A 21,310-nucleotide genomic window follows, 5' to 3' on the forward strand; every position below is an offset into this window, starting at 1 on the left:
TATCCTCCATTGATTATTGTATTAAAAAAAATATCAAAGTAAAAGTCTGTTACACTATAGTTTGACTATTACTATGTCAGTACAGTTAAGGTGCCCATACACCTTCCGATTATCGTACGAAACTTTTCGTCCGATGATCGAACCGTTGTAAGATTGTCGTACGGCGGCCCCATCCTGCCCTGATTATCGCAAGGTTCAATCAGCGGTAGTTTAAAAAAACACCTGGACGAATTGCAGTAATCGACCGCACGTATTTTCGTTTGCTCATGAGCAGTGTTAATCGTATGACTTTTGACCTACGGAAACACCACCAACCTTGCGAAAATTGTACGATCGACTGAAGTTTTCTAACATGCAAGAAAGACAAAAGTCGTACGATTGTACAGTACTGGTGGTTGCACACTACCCATACACCTTACCATTGTCGTACGAAAAGTTGATCGCATACGATTATCGTACGATTATCGCAATGTGTATGGGCACCTTAAGTCTAAGCATTAGAATTGACTAAGTTCATGGTCTTTTAACATCTCGTCACTGAAGGTGCTACTAAACACTACTAAGTGCTACTAAACACCAATAAGGTGGCATTCCTTGTTTAATTAGTAGAGGTTGGCTGTGCATAACATCACCCTTATTTATTTTCCCTAAATGAGCTATCAAACTAAGGTTATGGCCATGTAACTCATATCTTCCAAATATATCCTAAAACTTCTGTATTAGATAAGAGGAAAGGTGGTGTCCATATTACTTACAGATTTCCTTTGCAATATATAATTTTCTCTAACTCTACAGGTGCTGTTTATGTAGGAATGTAAAATGAGATTCAGTAGTCATTTCACACTCCATAGCTGGCGTGCCCGTCTTCAGATATTTCCTAAATAGAGAAGACTGTGGAGCACTGTTTATGTACACTTGACCAGATCAAATATCTTCACGTTCAGTTTCACATTGCCATGATAGGATCAAGTAATGCTTGCTCATGATATATTTATGTAGGGTGCATCCGACAGAAACAGTCAACAGCTGATACATTTATTTGAAGGACAATCTAGCACACACAGCATTCTGTCTGCAGTGAATCAGCTGTTAATGGGAGTTTTTTTCTCCTTCAGACTTCCAATTAGCAACAGAGATTGATTGGAGCTGAAACAAAATCGGTTTTGTGGAATGTGACTGAAAGTAACCATATCAGCTGTGGTTTTCAAAGAAACTACGTCGGCGTCTAGGAAACAGATGTTGAAAAGGTGGTGAAAGTGATTCAGCTTGGAAATCTTCATTTCTCATGTTGAACATACAACCAAACTTCCTTCCAGCTTACCAGAAGTGAGTGTAAACCAGGCACCACACAGGAAGTGGTACAGCTTATCTAAAGTCAGTCCAAGATGCAGAATAAGAAGCTTTGTTTATAAAGCTTTAATGGATGATCATTCAGTAATGATAAACAGTGAAACATCTGACCTATTCACTGGTTTTGTAAAATAAAAAAAGGCTAACACCAGCAGTCAAAGCTGTCCACACAGCTGTTGTGTTGTCAGGAGACAGTTTGGCATCTACCAGTTGCTGCTGCCAACTTACTCTCTCAGTGTCCTCATTTCTGAGGTTTTCCCATTTTAGTGCAGATAGAACCATGGAATTCAGCTTAATTCATCTTAATCACATTAGGTAAAGTGATCTGGAATGGAAGCTCAGAAGGTGATGTATTTACAACATGTGTAAAGAAGCTTAGAATGATGAAAAACAAGTTGTGAATTGCTAATGCTCTCATTATCACACAAGGAGATATTCTGATATTCTAACTTGGACAATGCCCCCAGCCTTTCATTGACAAGTAAGAAAGGTGTTTGGTGCAGATGCACTTCTTTATGATTGCCTAAAGAATCATTTATAATGTAATCTTACATAGGTGAACCCAAGGTCTGCTTTTGATTCAAGTGAAGTTGGATGCAAACATGTCCTTGTATGAGTCCTCTCTCTTGATAGCACAATCACATTTCTGAAAGTGGCAATTGAGGAGCACAGCACCGGACATCCCTGCAGCATGCTGCAGTGTGTGTGCTCAACCCTACTATCAATTTAGATGTGCTTCATCCAAGCATGAAAATGTTCATGGACATGAGAAGATGTGATTTGGCCAAAAAACTACTCCGAGCTCTGTGTTTAAGACCTTAGTAAAACTGTAGAATGGACCATACTGCCCAAGGTGGCCAACAGGTAAACAATCCGATCTTAGATATATATAGATATTAGGCCTTTATTTTCAAAGGATGTGACAATTATATATAGCCAAGTCTCCATGGATATAAATAAAGAACCTTCTTCTTGTGTTAAAGCTTTGTTAATTGAGTTTCAACTGTTATATTAAGTTATACAGTATATCTATTTAATTTTCACTCTTTGTTTAATATCGTAAATGATCAAAAACTGTTTCAATCAAAGTCATTATAACATAGAAAGATTTGTCTGGTATTTGACTGTCAATATCTAGCCCTACATCTGACACATCCAACTCCCAGTCCCAGACGTGTGGTTTTATTCAAAATCCACAGCTGGCCATAGACTGGAAGTTTACAAATGTATGGTCAAGAGATGTTTATTTTATGAGAAAATCAGATGGCTGAGCCAAACCAGACTGCATTAACTTTCATCAAAACTATTAGAAAGACTGAATTTCTCTGCTTAGGTGAAATTTGACATAACAGTAATCATGAGCTGCCTTACTTTATACAATTATTTCTTAAAAGACAACCGAGATCTGATGGTAGCCATACATACAAACTCAAGGAAATTTAGCCAGGTCCTTGGAATTCTTTTTTTCCAGTTGACATGCACATTTATAAGCTGTGCACCTTGGGGAGCTCTCCATAAAGTAGTACGAAAAACGGATTAACTCCTTTTCTCTCCAATCAGCAGGTTTTTTGTTAGCCCAATTACCTATAGCACACCTAAGTTGGTTCTAGTGCTGCCCCTCCCTCTCTCTAGAGCTCTGCTATACACGGATATACAGAAGGCTGATATGAAGCCAGATTCAGGTTCTTAAATCAGATGCATTTAAGAACACATACTGTTTAATGAATACATTTCAGTTGTGTTTTTAAATGTACCCAGAGTTTCACTTTAACTGACTTTTCCTATCTAAAACAGCAGAAATGAGAATTAAGTCAACAAACTTAAATCACAAGCAACAGGTCATACCCAGGAACCAGAAGTTTACAGCATATCTGATTTGGACTCCTAATTAGGCTGCAAAATCTCTAGAACAGTTAAGGTAAGGATGAGATCAGTTTGAACTTTGCTTTTATTCTTCCATACAAGTTGATGTGACTGCATGGCAAAATCATGGTAAAACACCTCAAATGTCTGTGAACCTTAGCTCTTAGCAAATGTGTGTGGCCAGATCTGTATGACCTGTGAGAAAGAAAGAAAAAGTCCCAGTGACCACATACCCAGTGACACATCACTTCCCCCTCCCTTTTAGATTGTAAGCTCTCAGGGGCAGAGCCCTTTGTAAACGTCTTCCTTATATTGTAAAGCGCTGTGCAAACTGTTGGCGCTATATAAATCCTGTATAATAATAATAGTACACAGCCAAATGTGTGACCATATTTTCCATTGTGCCTAAACACCGTCTTAGCAAACACCAGCGGAGTTTGAAAGATAGGCGCTTATTAAAAACACATTTAGAGAAATAGCAGAACAGTTCAATTTATACAATATATCAAACCATTTGTGCTTAAAGAGGAACGTTACCCACATCTTCAAAATAACAACAAAGGCACCTTTAGAAATGTTTAGTTATAACAATCTACAACAGATACTTCTAGATAACTGCAGGCTTTTTTATTTTTTGCATACCTTATTTTTCTTTTCTTCCCCAGTCTTTCTGACAGTGGCCATTTTAACTAAGGGCAGGTTATTAGATCTCCCTTTACTTTCTGGAACTCTGGCACATGTGACTAGGACATGTGACCATGCACATCATCTCAGGGGAGTTAAATGCCTTTCTCTGAGATTTCATTATATTACAGATGAGATTTCCCAGCAATGCTCTGCTGATGTAACCTTCCCATGATGCAATGCTTGGGCAAGATTACATCATTTGTGCCAACGTGGACCAGGAAGTGGAAAAAAAAGGAATGTTAACTAAAAGAAAAATATGTTTGTTTAGCTAATGAATGTAAGATGATTTCATATCAACATGTAGAGCTGTATGCTAATGTAATTTTTAGTCAAAGGGGGTAAAGGTTCATTTTAACTGCTGATTGGGTTCTGCGTGTACCCTCCAGAGCTCCTGCAGTGGCTCTGATGTATAAGTTGAACTTGGTGATGTGTGGTGATTCACAGGGGTCTACTATCCCCACTGCTGGTAGCTGAACATCAAAGATTTCACCTCACTATAAGCTGATAATACATTTAAATAATATATACATTCCCTAATCTGAATAACTAAACAAGATTGGAAGCAATATTGCATAACAAACTGCTCCTTAGAATAATTCCACCAGTGGGCTTATCAGTATATTTTAAACACAACTTTCCAAAACATAATGTTCCACTCCTAAAAAGAGAACTCTCTTAAAAGTACTACCTGTAGTGTTTTGTGTGTGCCACAGCTTAATATTATATCTAAAAGAAGTTCCAGTGCCCATAAGAGTCAGTCATCAAGGACTGATTATGCAGCAAATCTTAGGGGAAACCTGAACTGGGTACAGCTCGCATACATTACTCAGGTTCAAGGAGAACAGTGCAGCATGCACTTTCACACAGATTAACAACTAATCGCTTGTGCGGCAAATAGGAAATTCTTTGCAGGGAGATTTGCGCTCTGCAATAGGCTTACAACCGGCCACTGGAATGCAATCCCATGTTAATCCGCATTGGAATTTATAAGAACAAGGAAAAATTGGATATATTAATAATGGTATATGTCAGATAATACAACAGCTTGAAATAAAGTACTGCTGTTACCAACTCTTTCCAGTAAATCATTTTTAATTTTTTACAGGTTAAAGAGAGAGATCAAGAGATATATATAAGGCCCTTTTTGGGGTTTTAATATGTTTCCTAGAAACAAGATTTCCTAAAAAAAACCAACACAGATGTGCTTCAAGGTAGGATATTAACCATAGTAAAAGTAATGAAGCTAGAAAATTAAAGGACACCTCCAGTCTGGATACAAACTAACAAACCTATAAAATGCCAGGTTACACATTCTTACTAATTCTTTTTTTCTTATCTTGATCTGTAAAAGTATCTGTACACATGAGGTACAAATATAAAAAAATATAAATCAGATCTTTGCTGGTGAGTGTCAGTCTCTGATTGCTGATGAAGGAACCCATAGGCAATCAATATTTTTGGAGACAGGCTTCAGTTCCTGCTACTGTCTAAATACCTAAGCATCATTTCTGCAGGGGTTACAATAGATAACAATTTTACAATAGTAAAGTAAGTATTTTTTTGTTTCTGCAGAAATTTTCAAGCATGCTTGAAAATCTCAGGGATGCATGAAGTCCTCATTTCTTCATTCCTACTATGCACTTGATTTGTGGTTCTGACCCCTTGCTAAGCACCCCAAAAACAATCGGTCTAAAAGTTCACACTGAGCTAAACAAAACGACTATAGACGTCAACAGTCTATGGACCCTTGTGATGCTGCCCCCTGAGTGTTAGATGACAGTGGATGCCCAGTGCTTACAATGTTACCACATAAAACACCAGTGCTAGCAGACTGCTAAGAAGAAACATATTGCAAATGAGAGTTTAATGTAGATATGTACTATTAAATGTACAGAGGTTTCCTCACCATTTGGCACATTCGTTGTGCGGTGGCCTGTCCCTTCCATGACAACATTTACATTTTTCACATGGTTACCACATAATGAACACATGACCATAAAAGCAAAATACATCATTGATGTGTCCAGATCTATATTTGGTGTGTCTTTTAGGTGTTCTTATGTCTGCTTGCAAAAAAATGTAATTCACATCTATGTGTGTTTACGGTTCGGCCAGTAAAAGGTGATTATACCACACGGTAAATGCACTGCTACATAAGTGTGTTATTTCCTCTTAATATGTGAATAATTACTGCACTAAAATAGATGGAAAACTTCTCCCATGCCTTGTAGTGGGAGATTTGAGCATGTGCTTTTTTTAATAGTCTTGTGATTCCGATTGAAAATTAGGTGTTTTCTATAGCTAGCACAAAACAATAGAACACAGAACTAAAATTCATTTAACGTGGATTCTTAAATACTTAGAATAAATTGAGCATAACCACATCCCCAGCAATTGTAATTTCTTATGATTCTAATTTTACACTAATGAGCCAAACAAAGAACAGTTCTAAGTTCTGAGTCAACATTTGTCTTTGACATTTCCCAATAAGCAGAAGACAGAAAGCACTGTTCCTATAAATAACTGCTCCTGCAATAAAGCAGATTCTTAGCATATTGTAATAAGATAGAGGATTAAGCTTCCATAATCCACCTCATTGTTTTGGCATGGCTGTCCTAAGCAGTTCAGTAAGTGAGAAGAAAATTGATGCTCTAAAGAGCACAAAAAGGATGATTAACAGGTGAGATCCTGCCTCAGAAAGTATTACTGGAATATCATCAAACCAATATGAAAAAAAGGGGGAAACAAGTATAAACCTATGGCATGTTAGAGGTCATCACTGGACAGGAAGGTAGATGCACAACAGGTAAAATGATGGAGGCCCATGAGACAAGCAAGATGTGGAATGCTGGGGGGAAAGAAGCAGTGTAGGGTAGATACAATAAAGCACTTGATGGGATGCCAGAAAATCAGCACAGGTGCAATATACTGTGGGATGCTAAAGGGTAAATACACGACTTAGAGTTTTCAAAAGAACTCCCAGCCTGTGTGCAAAGAGACACACTTTTGCTTTGATAGAGGTGACATTGGTTCCTCACACTGACAGGAGCTGCTGGTCCTGAAATAGGTAAATGTTGGTGAATGCAGTTGCCAATGTCTAAGACTTGCTGAGTGGGAAGATCTGGATTTGAATCCAATAAACCCCCATTCCATATGTCCCATGTCAACATACATGCATGTAAGGCCTACTGCTTGAGCAGGGATTAGACTGGAAGAGAGAGAAGCAACACAATGAGCCAGTCATCTGTGCCTCATGTGCTGACAAAGAACATGTTAAGCAAAGAACAGAGCAGGGTGACAGTGATGAGCTCATCAGTCTGCTGCTTCTCCTTCACTGTCTAATCACAGGATGGGGGCAGGACAAGATATAGAAGTGCAGAGAAAAATCAGGTCACTGGCAGGCAGGGCTGTGCTGTGTGGCAGACCTTTGCAAATCTCAGGACTGGATGGACATGCATACTAATCTTGTGGCAGGTAAAACAGATGCCTTATATGTATTTCATCTGTGTATTGTTTTGGAGTTTAGCTTTAGGTATGTGAATTATGCTTAGATGATTCAGCAGAAACTTTTATACTTGTCCTACAATATAATAATCCACTTTTTATCCAGGGCTGGATTTCTTAGATGAGAACTATCTGTATACATATGTAATCCATTCCTGAAAACTTCCCATTCAACTAAGGGCAAGAAAAAAACATGAACAACTGCAAAGTGAATTCAGTTTTCAGCGAGTGGCCCATATGGAATTCAACTAACATGTGGGCTGGGTAGCTTCCACTATCACTGCCTAGTTGCTCCTGATACCTAGTGAGGTATTTTGTTTGATGTTTGATTCTGATGATAATAACAGAAGCGTCATGTCTTACAAAAAGAAAAAGAGCACAGACATTTTTCCTTACCTGTCCCGGCTGCTCACAAGCTGTCTGGTATCTGGCTTGCTGGCAAAGCTCCTTCACTCGCTCATATTTTGGCAGATGGTTGGACTGTGGTGCACTTTTGGTTGGCTCCTCTTTCTTTCTAATAAATTTGCTATTAAGAAATATGTGTAAGTGTGAGAAAGGACAACGAGCCTTATTAAATAAAGGGTTCAAGCAGAAAACTACTAATTATCAAGTGCAATAACTGATAGAAAATAAATCTGAATCAATGATGTACAGTTCGCAGAGGAAATTCTATGGCAGGTATGAGTCATAGAACCTAAACACTAGCAATTGATTCTTTATTCAAAAGTGATACAAGTCATGGCTAATGTTCATGTGCTGTAAAATATGTTGGCGCTATATAACTATATATACCACCAACCATAAAGGAAGTAGACAAATAACAGCTCCAAAACAGCCGCACTCCACAGGACTTGATGAATAAACAAACTTTTATTATTAACACATATACACTGTACACTACAAATTGCTTCCCCATGTAACAAAACACTCTTACGCGTTTCACCAACTCAGCTTAATCATAGTCCTCAATGATTAAGCCAAGTTGGTGAAACACATAAGAGGTTTGTAGTGTATGGTGTATATGCGTTAATAATAGAAGTTTGTTTATTCATCAAGACCAGTGAAGTGTGGCTGTTTTGGAGATATATTCGTTAGAGGTGAGGATGCACCTATTTGCCTGCACTGGAGATATAACTGTGATGTGAGCTGGCCTGGGATTTTCAAGAGGTGGATTGCTCTAGAACTACATTAGACAAATAACAGGTTATAAAGCAATATTTTAGGTGCTGAATAAAAAAAGGCTAGCATACAGGTAAAACCATAAACGTAATTATATCAATGTAATTTTGATATTTACATATCAATATAATATATAATATATCGCTAAAAGGATGTGGAAAGCCCTCCAAATTAGTCAGTTCAGTTACACAAAGCCAGGTCCATAAAAATGTGGTATGGTGAGGAAGAACTTCAGTGGCCTGCACAGAGCCCTGCCCTCAACCCTATTGAACACCTTTGAAATAAACTAGAATGCAGATTACGATCCAAGTCTTTTCCTCCAAAATCAGTACCTGACCTCACAAATGCTCTTTTGGCTGTATGGCGCAAATTCCCACAAACATCAACATCTTGTGGAATGCTTTCCTGAAAGCATGGAGGTTGTCATAGTTGCAAATGAGGGCCAACATCTTGCTAATGCTCATGGTTTGGGGATGGGATGTCCAACAAACTTATATAGGTGTGATGGTCTTTTCGGTAACTTTTGATTAAATAATATATAGCAAATATCAACAATTGTTCAAAGCTCGATTGCAACTAAAAAAAGCAGTTCTAGCATGAACTACAATATGTATGAAAATGTTGTGTCACCATGAGGGCAGTAATACTGCTATTGAGACCACTCCTTTATCATAGCTGTTTTTTCCCCTGGGGAAACTTCCTACCACATCTCCTGAGTTTGCTCATGTAATATCACAGCTCACATGACCAGCAGTAGGGGACACGTAGAGCAAAATCACTACACCACTACACCGGTAAACTATTGAATACTGCATTGCAGAAAGTGCAGACGGGTTTTGGTTTAGATCCCAGCACCAATGTTGTGAATGTTTGGTGCGCATGAATTACACCTTAATGGCAATGCATAGTTTTCTGGAAAGAAACATGATTCCAGTGCTTCCCAGCCTATGAATTATTTTAGCATTGGAGGACCCACTTTTATTTCTTCCCAGGGCTCGCTTTTGTTAAAAACCAGCCCTGCCTGACAACCCCCACACAGCTGGGTACATTATTAAATGTATGTTACAAAGAATACAAAAGTAATTGTTGAACCACACTGCTTTATAGTCCACACATACAGACTATAATTACAAAATGAATATCAGTAAAAGTCCTTTGTACACCTCTGATTTCACTGTGCATCTTAACTAGTTATGGCCTCACAACATATCACGTTGTCTTATTTTGTACAGTGTATCTTAATAAACTAGAGACAGTGCTTTAAATTACAGTCTGGTAGAATGTGGTTATGTACTGGTTTTTGCTTCAGGGCTATCTGGCAAAAAGACAGAACAATATTCCACTGGAGAGGTACAGTAACCTCCTCTACAGCCGTATGCCAGATGCAATTTTAAATCATGACACATGTTTATGTTGTCAAGACATGTTAAATGAAGTTCAGTCATTGTATGAAATAATAAACGTAGCCTGTTACCCTCTTTCCACCAAGAATGTATCTCTCCAGATCTTGCTTTTTTTATTGGTCCGTAATCTGGAAGGAAAGGAAGAAGGAGTCTGAGTAAGAACCAGCTGTGCAGAGTGGGTTTCATGTTCAAGTAAATAAATCAAATGTCTTCATTTTCCATGGCGACAGCAGGTTTGCAACTTTTCTTTTTTAGCTGGCAATGGAAAGTGGCAGAAGAAGCTCGCTCAATCAGTAATGGAAACATTTCCTTATCTGTGGCTTTATGGATAATATGCCTGATTACTAAAATCTTAGTAGCTTGTTTCTGTTATTTGGGATCATTTCGGTGTGTTTATGTTCCCTTTGTATATGTCAATTCAGGAAATGAGAGTTGGCAAACCTAAAACATGCATATGTAAAGCTGGATAAATGGCTCTATAATTTATGGGTTTATAAACCAGCAGTTCTGTATGTGCATTTGGCTCCAGGGGTGTCATGAAATGGATTGTATGTCTCTTCCCACTAACCTTATGCTAAACTAACCTAAGCTAACCAGACAGAACCATGAGAACTGCCATTGCAGACTTATTTTCCAATGGTACTTGTCTGTCTTCCTAAAGCCTTTCTTGTGCTACTTGGCGAGTTACTGATCTAAAATAAGGCTATACATATCTGGTGCCTGAGCAATTCTCATCTGCGTATTTGCTCTGGATCAAAGACTCACTAAAAAGTGAACCAAGGATAAGTAGGACAGCCCCTAAACTAAGAAACCCAATGGCCATTTAATTTTTGCATTTCAAGAAGTTATACTTTAACTTCCATGTTTAGATATACCACATACACACAATACATAAAGAATTACCAACCTGTTCCCTGGTCTCTCAATATCCATCAAAGGAAGAATGGACTTCCCATCCATGTCAGGAGGTGTATCTAAACCAGCAATATCCAGAATAGTTGGAGCAATATCCAAGTTCAGCACAATCTGAGGCACACTGCAAAATACAAACATACAGGGCTACAGAATAACTTTAAAATACATTTATCTGCATTTATTTCTAATATGAACTCACGGTTTTTAAAATACATTTCTTTTTACTATCTGCCTTTGGGTTCTATAAACATTTGCAGAGTATTAGAGTACCCTTATTTCATTGCTAATTCATGAAAAATAACTATGACACAAGACAGATTTTCCCATTGTTTACTCCTACTATATTTACAAAATGCAACTCTGCAAAAGAAAATATGTGCTAAGCCCCTGACCAATGAAAGTAAAGTGTACAAGTACATAGAAATCATACCTAAATTGTACATTTCTCAGAATAGTAGTTTTGAATTGTTGTTAATTTTTAATCACTTCCTAAGTTACTGGACATCTCTGTGTACATGCCTGTATACCAAATGCCCATTCTGTCTCTGTAACCCTTATTGGTGACCCAGAAGATGGTGGAAAAACGTATAAATACTATATATACTAGATATGCACATCTCTGCATATATGCCTGTATACCAAATGCCCATTCTGTCTCTATAACCCTTATTGGTAACCCAGCAAATGGTGAAAAAACATATAAATGTATAGATTCAAGTGGGCAGCGCTAACAGACGGATCTCATTCAGTGTTGCACACCCTGAATCATGGCAACAGTCCATAGACATTGCACATAACAGCACATCTGTCCCCAGCTATGTATATACTTTATATAACCGTGGAAGACTTTCTGGCTAGTCATCCCTATTTAAGATTGTTTTGCATTGCACATAAGACATAATCAGGCCTAAATATATAGATGACACCCCCACACACAAAGTTTAGTACCGAGCCAGCTAGAAAAGCAGACAATACAATGTATGCCCCAATCACTGGGAATGCGGTTATAATGAGAAGTTATTTCTCTGAAGACCATCTTTGGTCATGTAACCACATTTGTATGATATGACGTTCCCATCCACCCTCATGTTGATAAAGAGCACCAGGATATAAATTGCAGCATAAAGCACAGAACAAAGCAGATTTAGTAAATTCCCAGACTCCTATGTTTATAATATTTGCTGTTGGTAACATGGCCTCAGAAAATTAAGAAGAGTAATGGTTTTGTTAGTCCAAACAAAGTAGTTAGTGGCTGATGAAGACCAGGACAGCCAGTCCATGTGAGGACAGAATCATGTTGTTATTTGGAAGCATGACAGATATAACAGTTGTGAACTAGGCAAGAGAACGTACACTGATCCTTGCTCCACGTTTGGCCCGCGCACAAAGAAAGGGACCCGGATATCAAAGTCATAAGGCATAGATTTCCCTTTGACCAGCCCAAACTGTCCTATATGGTAGCCATGGTCTGCTGTATAAATGATGTACGTGTTGTCCAATTCTCCGATTTCCACCAACATGTTGTACAGCTACCAATACAAAATAAAAATCAATAAACATATTATCAAAAGACAGCATAGTTATTGCTACATTGCACATTTCCACAGTGCATCAAAACAAAGGGGTGCAAAGTCTTACAGGTCATTTTCTTTCTAAAGTAGCCACAGTCTGTGCAGAAAAGACTGTCCCGTCAGCATGCTGCAGAGAAGGAACGTTGTTCTCTGTGTGCAAGCAGTGGTCTCTCTGCAGAGGTCTGACACCCTCCTGCTGAATCAAAGCTAGAGATCTCCAATCACTGGGGAATATGAGATCTGCTGATTGCAATAGTAATAGGTTCTGAGAGCACTTTGTAAACCTGGCATTGCTCACAGAAATTCTTGAGCGCTGTGGACATACAAGGGGATTTGCTGTTAGCAGTTAGTTTATCACACAGCACTATTAAATGCCATTATAAGATGAAAACATTTCACTTCAATACATCTAGAAAAGAAACTGATTATGGACAGGACATATATTCTTCAAGTCAGGCACAACCTGCTTCCCCACTTAGGCCTTTTCATGTTCATATATTTTCAGGATATTGTAACCTGCACTTGTACTAAACCCCAGGGATTGAACACCCAGAGGGGAATTTATCAGAACTGGAGCAGACAAAAAATGGAGCCGCTTTGCATGACAACCAGCTTCTCTCTTCAGTTTGTTTATTTCAAATTTGAAAATTAAAAAGAGAAGCTGATTGGTTCCCATGCACAGCTGCTCCAGATTTTGTCTGCTCCAGTTTTGATAAATGCCCCTCCCAGTGTTTTTGCCTGGTACAGTAATTCTTCTGATTAAGGGCCGGTTCACACCACAAAGTCTGCCCTCTAGAGTGTTCGGCCTCCCTGCGTTTAGGGGCGGAAGGGGGCGTGCCGATGCATTGAAGTCAATGGCACCGCAGCCACGCCCACAGTGCGATCGCCCGCACCCGGAACGCAGGCACTTAGGCCTGTCCAGTACGATCTGCAAAATTGTGCTGGAGTATTTTTGCAGATCGCACTGGACCTGAATGCAGACACTAATGTGTCTGTGTTCCGGGTGCGGGCGATTGCACTGCAGGTGAGGGGAGTGGCTGCGGTGCCATTGACTTGAATGCACCACCACGGGAATGCACCACACCACCAGCGAGCCGGCTGACTTGCATTCCAGTGCGTTCCAGAGGCTGGATGCTCTGGAACGCAGACTTTGTGGTGTGAACAGGCCCTAAGGGTGCTTCACCTGGCTCTGTAATAAAGGAATGTGACACATCCAGCATACTTTTCAATGTAGCTGCTTTGCATAAAACATTCTACATTTTCTAAGCCCCAAAAGAAGCAAAGAGGGTCTCAGAAATGAAAGCAATTAAAGAACCATGAGGGGGAGTTATTAAAACAGGAACAGACAAAATTTGGAGCAGCTGTGCACAGCAGCCAATCAGATTCTCTATTTCATTTTCAAATCTTAACTGAACAAACTGAAGGGAGATGCTGATTGGTTGCCCTGGGCAACTGCTCCAGATTATCTCTGCTCCAGTTTTGATACATTTCCCCCCAGTGTATTTAGTGTAATATTTTTTACTGGAGAAAATAAATGTAAAAGATACACAACAAATACCTTTTCCATCGAATCATCCACAGACATAAGTGTCTGCAACCTCTTTCTGTGAAGCACATTCGTAAACTCCATGTGTATAGGCAACATGGCACCGGTGTACTGCATGATCCAATGCTTGTCCATGTTTGGCGCATAATTGTAGCTGGGAGTTCTGTTAAAAAATTGGAATACACATGATTGTTTATACAGCTATGCCTACGACATGTCTATAAACAATTATATATTATATTATATAAACCGGATACAACTCATAAATACCTATAAGCTAAACACACAGTTGAACGTGCCAAATTATTTGCAATCATGTTAGGTCAAGGAACCCCTGCCAGATACCACATCCAGGTCCTGGATTTCTCTATGGACTACACTGCAGTTAGGCAATAAAGTCTAACTGAGGATCCAGACTGTGATTGAACAGTAAAGAAGTACTAGCCCGTTGCTGAGGTCATCTTTTGCTAATCCCTCCTGTAAGCATGTGCACCAACTTGGATTAGCAGCACTGAGCAAAGTAAATGAGCCTGATTGACCTGGAGTCTTAGTACTGTTGTGTAGGGGGCTATTAAGAAAAATGTTGGTAGATATTGTCATTCTATATAAAATATACTGAGGGGAATTTATTCAAACTGGAGCAGACAAAATCTGGAGCAGCTATGCATGACAACCAATCAGCTTCTCTCTTTCATTTTCAAATCTTGACTGAACAAACTGAAGAGAGAAGCTGATTGGTTGCCCTGGGATTTTATCTGCTTCAGTTTTGATAAATTACCCCCAGTGTATTTAACAACTCTCTAATGGACACAAGACCAAATTACATGGAGTTTGTTATATCTGTCAGAAATTATGATTGGCTAACCCTTTTGTTGCCGGTGAGAGATTACCCAATAAGTGGGACATGACACTGAAGGCTACTTGGAGGAGCTCCTGTTCATTCCTTCAATGTGACTGGCTTGACAGAGGTGATGTAACTGCCATCTTCTGATCATTGGTAGTTGGCCATGTGCTGCTGGTGACAGCTTGGTCACAGTTCTGAAGGCACCAGTTGAGTGCACCCCAGAGCAACACAGTGCCACATATATGCAATAGCTGGGAGTTAGGGTCACCCGCTGTGCTACTGCATAAATGCGTTACGCTATCGTAAAGGGGTTAAGAAGCCTTTCAGGTTTCTTTTTGTTGGCATGCTATACGGGAGCTTTCCTTTCAATTACTGACCTACAAAAAAAGGAAGCAACAGAAAAAGTTTGGGCTTTAGTACACTTTATGGCCTGCAAATCAAAGTTAGTTCATAAAAAAGCATATTTCTAATGCACAGATAAGGATGTTTATGGTTTAGGAAAGAATACAAGTGACTCGCTTTTCTATTATTTCATTTTTAGTTCCAGGAATACCTTCCAACTGTCCCTCATTTGGAACCAAATCCCTATGTCCCTCTTCCTTCCTCAGTTGTCCTTCTTTCTGGTCTGATGTACAGATATCTATGGAAATGTTCTATTTAACTACCAAAAGTGTTATTCTGCACTAAAATATGCATCTTGTCTCTTAATTATCGTGTTTGCTATTTAAAAAAAAGCCAATATAATGGAAAAGTAATGGTGAAAAAAAAAATCTGGGTTTAACCAATCATTTTTGGTACATAAATTACTAATAGTCTGCATAACTGGGGCATAACTGCATGGCCAGGGTGTGTCCATTGCCTAACAATCTCAACCTCACATAGAGAAATTAACCGACATAACCTGAATGCTGCCATTCAGTTTATGATGGTTAATTTCTTTATTTCTAATGCTAATATTTGTTTTTTTATATAAATGCAAAGAAATGTATTCAGTAATGCCTTCTCTATCAGTAATCTGTAGGCTGGCACCAACTGTTTTCATGAGTTTTACACGAAACGCAGGAAAGAAGGTGAGCTTTGAAGGTTACATAACCAGGTTCATTAGATCAATGTTCATTCATTAAGTTGATGAAGGGGATGGAAAAGGACCTGTTAACAAGACAAATGTGAAAGACAAAAATAAAATATACATAAAAAAAACAAATTCTTGTAAAGATGATAATTTCACTTGGAAGGCTTTGAGAGCAGAATGTATGCTCCACTTAACTTAAAAAGAGATTTAGCAAACGTTTTAAATACCGTAGGACAAAGAGCAGTATCGCATAGCAACAATAAATCCTTCATCACTCTAAATTGCTGCGAGGGGGATCTGTCATGGGATTTAAAGTAGTTGTCCATGAACAAGCCAAAATGACTTGTAGCATTAGATTGCAGGTTAACACAAACCAAATACCAAAAATAACCATTTACATACCTTTTTTTAAAGTGTTTAGACACAAGTCTAAACCTTACCCTACTTTTTAGGGCATGGTACGTAGGCAAAGGGAAACACCACTGCCCAGTTATGCAGATTGTGAAACATTTATATGCAAAAATGATTGGTTGCACCCACAAATGTTTTTTTACTACTAATTTTTCTTTACACTGGCTTTTCAAAATATAAATGCAATAATTTAGTTGGATGAAAGGTTTAGTGCAGTATAACAGTTTTGGTACCTAAATCATGCATTTTTTTAAAATGAGGATTTAATCACACAGGCATTAAAAACGTAAAGATGCGTACATCATATAGTTTTGTACACATCTGTATGCAGCAGTCAAGTAGTCTATGGGCTCATTCACATAGCAGTGTCCGAGGCCATAATGTTGCTCTGTGTTCAGCAGCTTAAATAGCTTAGCATAGCTTAGCATAGCATAACTGGGCATGGAGCTGTAAATTTCAGTATTATTTATGCGGTACCGCCTACATGGGTACAGCACTGATGCAGGCTGTTGGCTGCTGCAAGCTGACATGTCAATGTCAATAACGTGTAGTGAGGAGCCGCTAATTACACACTATTGATGTTTACATGTTAGCCCTGTGAATATCTAATTTCTGCGTAGGCGGCACATGCGCAGAATGACCTCATCCTTCAGTCATTCATATGGTCATTCTGCTCATGTGCCACTGGCTGAAGGCTGAACTCATTCTGCACATGCACTAACACCTAAAGGGTATTTCCACTTTCCCTGGTCAATCTGGGAAAATATAACTACCCCCCTCTACCCTGGCACGCTCTCCCCCCTTCCCTTGCTTTACTTACCTTTGGGCAACTGCCCCTTCCCCTCCGCCAGTGTACTACCTGTACTCCATACAGAGCAGTGCAGCCCTGTGCTCTGAATTTTAAATTTTGCTTGCAAATGGCAAGCACTCACCTGACCACGCTGACCAATGAGAACTGCTTCTTGCTTAGATTGGAGGGGATAATTCAATTTTCCCAAATTCACCTGGGAAAGTGGAATTACCCTTTAAACATTAATAGTGTGTAATCATAGCGGCCCTCTAATCAGGCAGTGTAGAGGGCAGCCCGAGAAGCCGAGGACCCAGCGGCCGCCGATCACAGATGCCGCATCGGATGCCGGCGACAGTGGGGGTCACGGGGGCCGTACGCGACGGCATCGGAGAGGCCCGGGGGGCAATTGCCACCCTGCCCCCCGGCCCAGTCCGCCCCTGAATCATCGGCAGTGCTGCTGACTAAACATTGTTGTCAATAGGCTGCATTAACCATTCTTGCTTGTATGCATGGAAACATTACATTCATACTACATACTGAAAACTTAAATGCAGAATCTTGCTGCCAACTTCTGCCAGCAGGATCTTGCGGTAATTATGTACATATCATCTGAATGCGCCCTAAAGGTCTATACATCAGACCAAAAAGAGGGATTACTAAGGAGGAAAGAGGGATTGGTTCCTAAAGAGTGACAGTTGGGAGGTATGCATACATGAGTAATGTAATAAGTAATTATGATTTCTTAATGCTAAATCCTCAGTAATTGCTTTAAATGAAATATTCCTAATATTTTGGATGGAATTATTATAAAAGTCAAATGAAATAAAAACTTAAGAGGAACCTGCAGAACAAACGAGAATTTAGGCTTGTCTGCGTTTTACCAATCTAGAGGGAACATCTCTTGGAAGGCAGTTCAGGTTACACCCTGCAAGAGTATCCCAAGTACATTATCACTTGGACAAATGTTCTTGGAAAGGCTCTCCGCTTTTTTCTTTCCTGTTATTTTGAGCCAATGACATTTGAAATGTTTTTATTTTATAAAACCAAAATAAAACACAGAAACAGGACTGAGAGCATTTTTTCCGTCTCACATAAAAGGGTGGATTATATAATTAAAAAGTAAAAAACAAATAAGAGTGACTGACTCATTCAGTTAAATGATTTTCAATGAGTGTAAAAAAAACTGATTTGAGAATGATTCAACACACTTTGTTTAGAAATGTTACTAATGACTTAATGAGCTTTTTGTAACTGAGTGAGCCTAAAGGCACTGATTTACTAAAAGAAGCTAAACAGTACAATCAGAAGTGTACATCCTTCATCAAAAGTAAATAAAAGTGGATTCATATTTCTTTGAAGAGAGAATGCTAGTGAAATTTAAAGTGATATCAATTTAATGCACATAATTGCAATGCTAGTCATACATGGGTTACTCGTTATTTGCAACAAAAAATCTATTACACTACATTTTTTGTAGGCCATACAACACCAAGTAAACTACTACATGTCTGCCCAATTTACTCCTTTATTACAATTAGTAATAATGAACCTGCAACCTGACGGGCTCTTCCCCTTTCTACATCATGTAGTAGCGCAAGTTTGAACTTTCTTAGCATCTTCCTGTCTCCATACATGTAAAGTCACATGATGTGAGCACATTTAAGCTAGCCATACAGAATTTGGGCTGATTTTTGCCTGGCAGATTGCAGCTCCATTATTACTGGTTGTTAAGATGTGAACTGGGCAGGAAAGTAATGGTTTCTAGTGGTCCTGTTGGCACCGTGCAGCTCTTAAAATCAAAGAAAAAGGGAGGAAAAAAGTTGGTCAAACAGTGTATCCTATAATGTAAGAAAGTTCTCTCACTCAACAACAATCTAATTATGTATAGCTAGCCTTGCTCTGGAGGCTATTTCAACAATTAGCTGAATCATTTTGCTTCTAGCTGCTAACCACTGCCAACTGCCGGCATTCACCTGAAAAATTAGTGTGCCTGAAAGCAGTTTTATTATACGGATTGTAACAAGGACACTCCACTGAAGACCGGAGGTGCAAGTACAATGCAGTTTATTTGCTTTCAAAACGATAGATAACACGAAATCCAACATAAATAGCTTGCTGTAGCATAACAGATAGGGGCTCACCAATCCTCGAGTTGTCACGTACACTCAAGGTGTCCCAGTCTTTTAACAAGTCTCTCTCGCAGCACTGCTGCTCCGGCCTCAATCTTTAGGGCCACTGTCTGGTTCCTCCAGACAACAGCAATAACATGCCAATCCTCTCAATATGGTTCACAAACCCGCAGCTCCCTGCTGCCCTGGCCTCCACACTGACTCCGGGGTGGAGCTCTCCTGACTCACAGGTGGGGCCCTGAACACATCCCAGCACACACTTCATGAGGGATGTACACAGGTGCACAATCAGGTGCTGGTCACCACCAAAGCATGGACCCAGGAATGGAGATTTCTTCCCACCCAGAGCTCTAAGAAATCTCCTGGCTCCAGGATCCCAACTATGATCCAGAAAACCCAGAAAGAACTGAAAAGGCAGTTCTCTCCTGGTACCAGTAATGTCTTCCTGGAGCCACTCAGCCCCTCTGGCTGAGAACCCTGGGTGACTTTGATTCCACCTAACACCGTGGTATTGCCTCACAATGCCACAGGATCTAACTACTTGTCAAGAAATAGGTAACAGATTCTCTAAACCAGTGTTTGTCAATCTTTAAAAGTTTGCAAAATCTCAAGGCACCCCAGTCCAAAATGTCAGAGATTTTAAGGGGGACCCCACACAAAAACACAAAGAAGTAGGTTTCCGTTTCGCATCGCAGTGCCCCCTTCAAATCAAGATTCCCAGCACCCTGGTTAAAAAAGGCTGCTCTAAACCTTGTGGATTTTTAAAAGTGATATTAAAGTAAAAATGTTTTTGAGTAATTTCAAATGCTGATCAGATCACTTACAATCGATACTGCTTCTAGTCCTGCTATCCTATTTTAGGGGGATCCTTTCCCTTGCAAGGTCTGAAGGAGCTACCCTACTGCACAAACACACAGGACCAGCAGGCCAAGGCAAGTCACTCCGCTGCACCGAGCTACCCACTCCTCCTTTCTCCAAGCTAATAGATGGACAGCTGCAGGAGACTGTGCTCTCCATTGTGATCTTGTACTCAACAGGATGTTCAGGGAAGAGGAGCTGAGAGAGTTGAAGCCAGCTATTCAGAAACATGGTGACTGTAAGTGCTCGGGCAAAAATGTAAACAAATATTTTGCTTGCAATATTTATGCTTGATCTGGATTCATCATTGAAAAAAGTTTGAGCGTATAATACTACTGTAAGGCTTTCTGTAAAAATAAATAGTTGGTCGAGATTGGTAAGGGAGTTGCAGAGGGTATACAAGCAAACATGGAGGCACCTCTAGGTGCCATTTATACTGCTCATTTAGTTAAGGTGAAAACATGGACATTTTAAATAAGCTTCACACAATAATATACACTTCATTTGTTTGGAAAATTTCTTAAGGCATAGGTTTTCTTAAAATGGGCCATTAATTTAATAGGTTCAAATCAATTTATTTTTAAGAAAGGTCAGTATATGAATTATCATTTGAGCTCACCATGAACTAGTAATAAGACGACATTTCCGAATGTGAAAATAATTTGAACATTGTGTATAAGACAGAAACTGATCATAATATGGTTTTAACAAATCTGATGAAAGCTTCACTTCTTACCCATTAACATATCTTAAGTGAAAATGTTTCTTTTCTTTTTTTTGGGGATAGAGTAGCGAGGAATTTTATTGTATTTTAATGCCGTGTTATGAAGATTTACTCTAGCTGTTTATCCTAGTGACCACTATTACTGGGGTTGAAAGTGGGAGGAAATTCAACAATTAAATTTGTTTTCAGAATAGGAATAGAGAAATCTTCCAATGATGACACTTGTTCTGCTGTCAACTGTCTAAGAAAGTTTTTCTCTCACTTTGGTTGTGTCTACAAAACAGAAAGTAAAGGAAATCTCCCTAATCAGACACAGATGGAAAAAAAAACCCTACTCCAGTGAAAATGAAAAGAAAAAAAAGTTTTGACTTTAACTACACTTTAAACTGTAAAGTAACAAATAAACACTAGTATTCCCATATTGCACTGCCTAGTATACCAAATTGATAAAAACTGGAGATAGA

The 21,310-nt window shown here is 39.2% G+C and overlaps 1 protein-coding gene across 2 annotated transcripts in view; it reads right to left on the minus strand.

Moving 5' to 3' along the window:
- SULF1 (sulfatase 1) overlaps window positions 1-21,310 on the minus strand; it is a 96,920-nt gene that overhangs the window by 25,909 nt on the left and 49,701 nt on the right. For both annotated transcript variants that reach the window (XM_018554230.1, XM_018554231.1), the window contains exons 6-10: window positions 14,031-14,181; window positions 12,255-12,430; window positions 10,894-11,022; window positions 10,058-10,114; window positions 7,801-7,930 (exon numbers count right to left, since the gene is read on the minus strand). In XM_018554230.1, coding sequence (XP_018409732.1) covers window positions 7,801-7,930; window positions 10,058-10,114; window positions 10,894-11,022; window positions 12,255-12,430; window positions 14,031-14,181 — 643 coding nt within the window. The remainder of the gene's footprint in view (window positions 1-7,800; window positions 7,931-10,057; window positions 10,115-10,893; window positions 11,023-12,254; window positions 12,431-14,030; window positions 14,182-21,310) is intronic.

Source organism: Nanorana parkeri, unplaced genomic scaffold, assembly GCF_000935625.1.
Source record: "Nanorana parkeri isolate BGI_ZX_2015 unplaced genomic scaffold, ASM93562v1 scaffold147, whole genome shotgun sequence".
NCBI lineage: Eukaryota > Metazoa > Chordata > Amphibia > Anura > Dicroglossidae > Nanorana > Nanorana parkeri.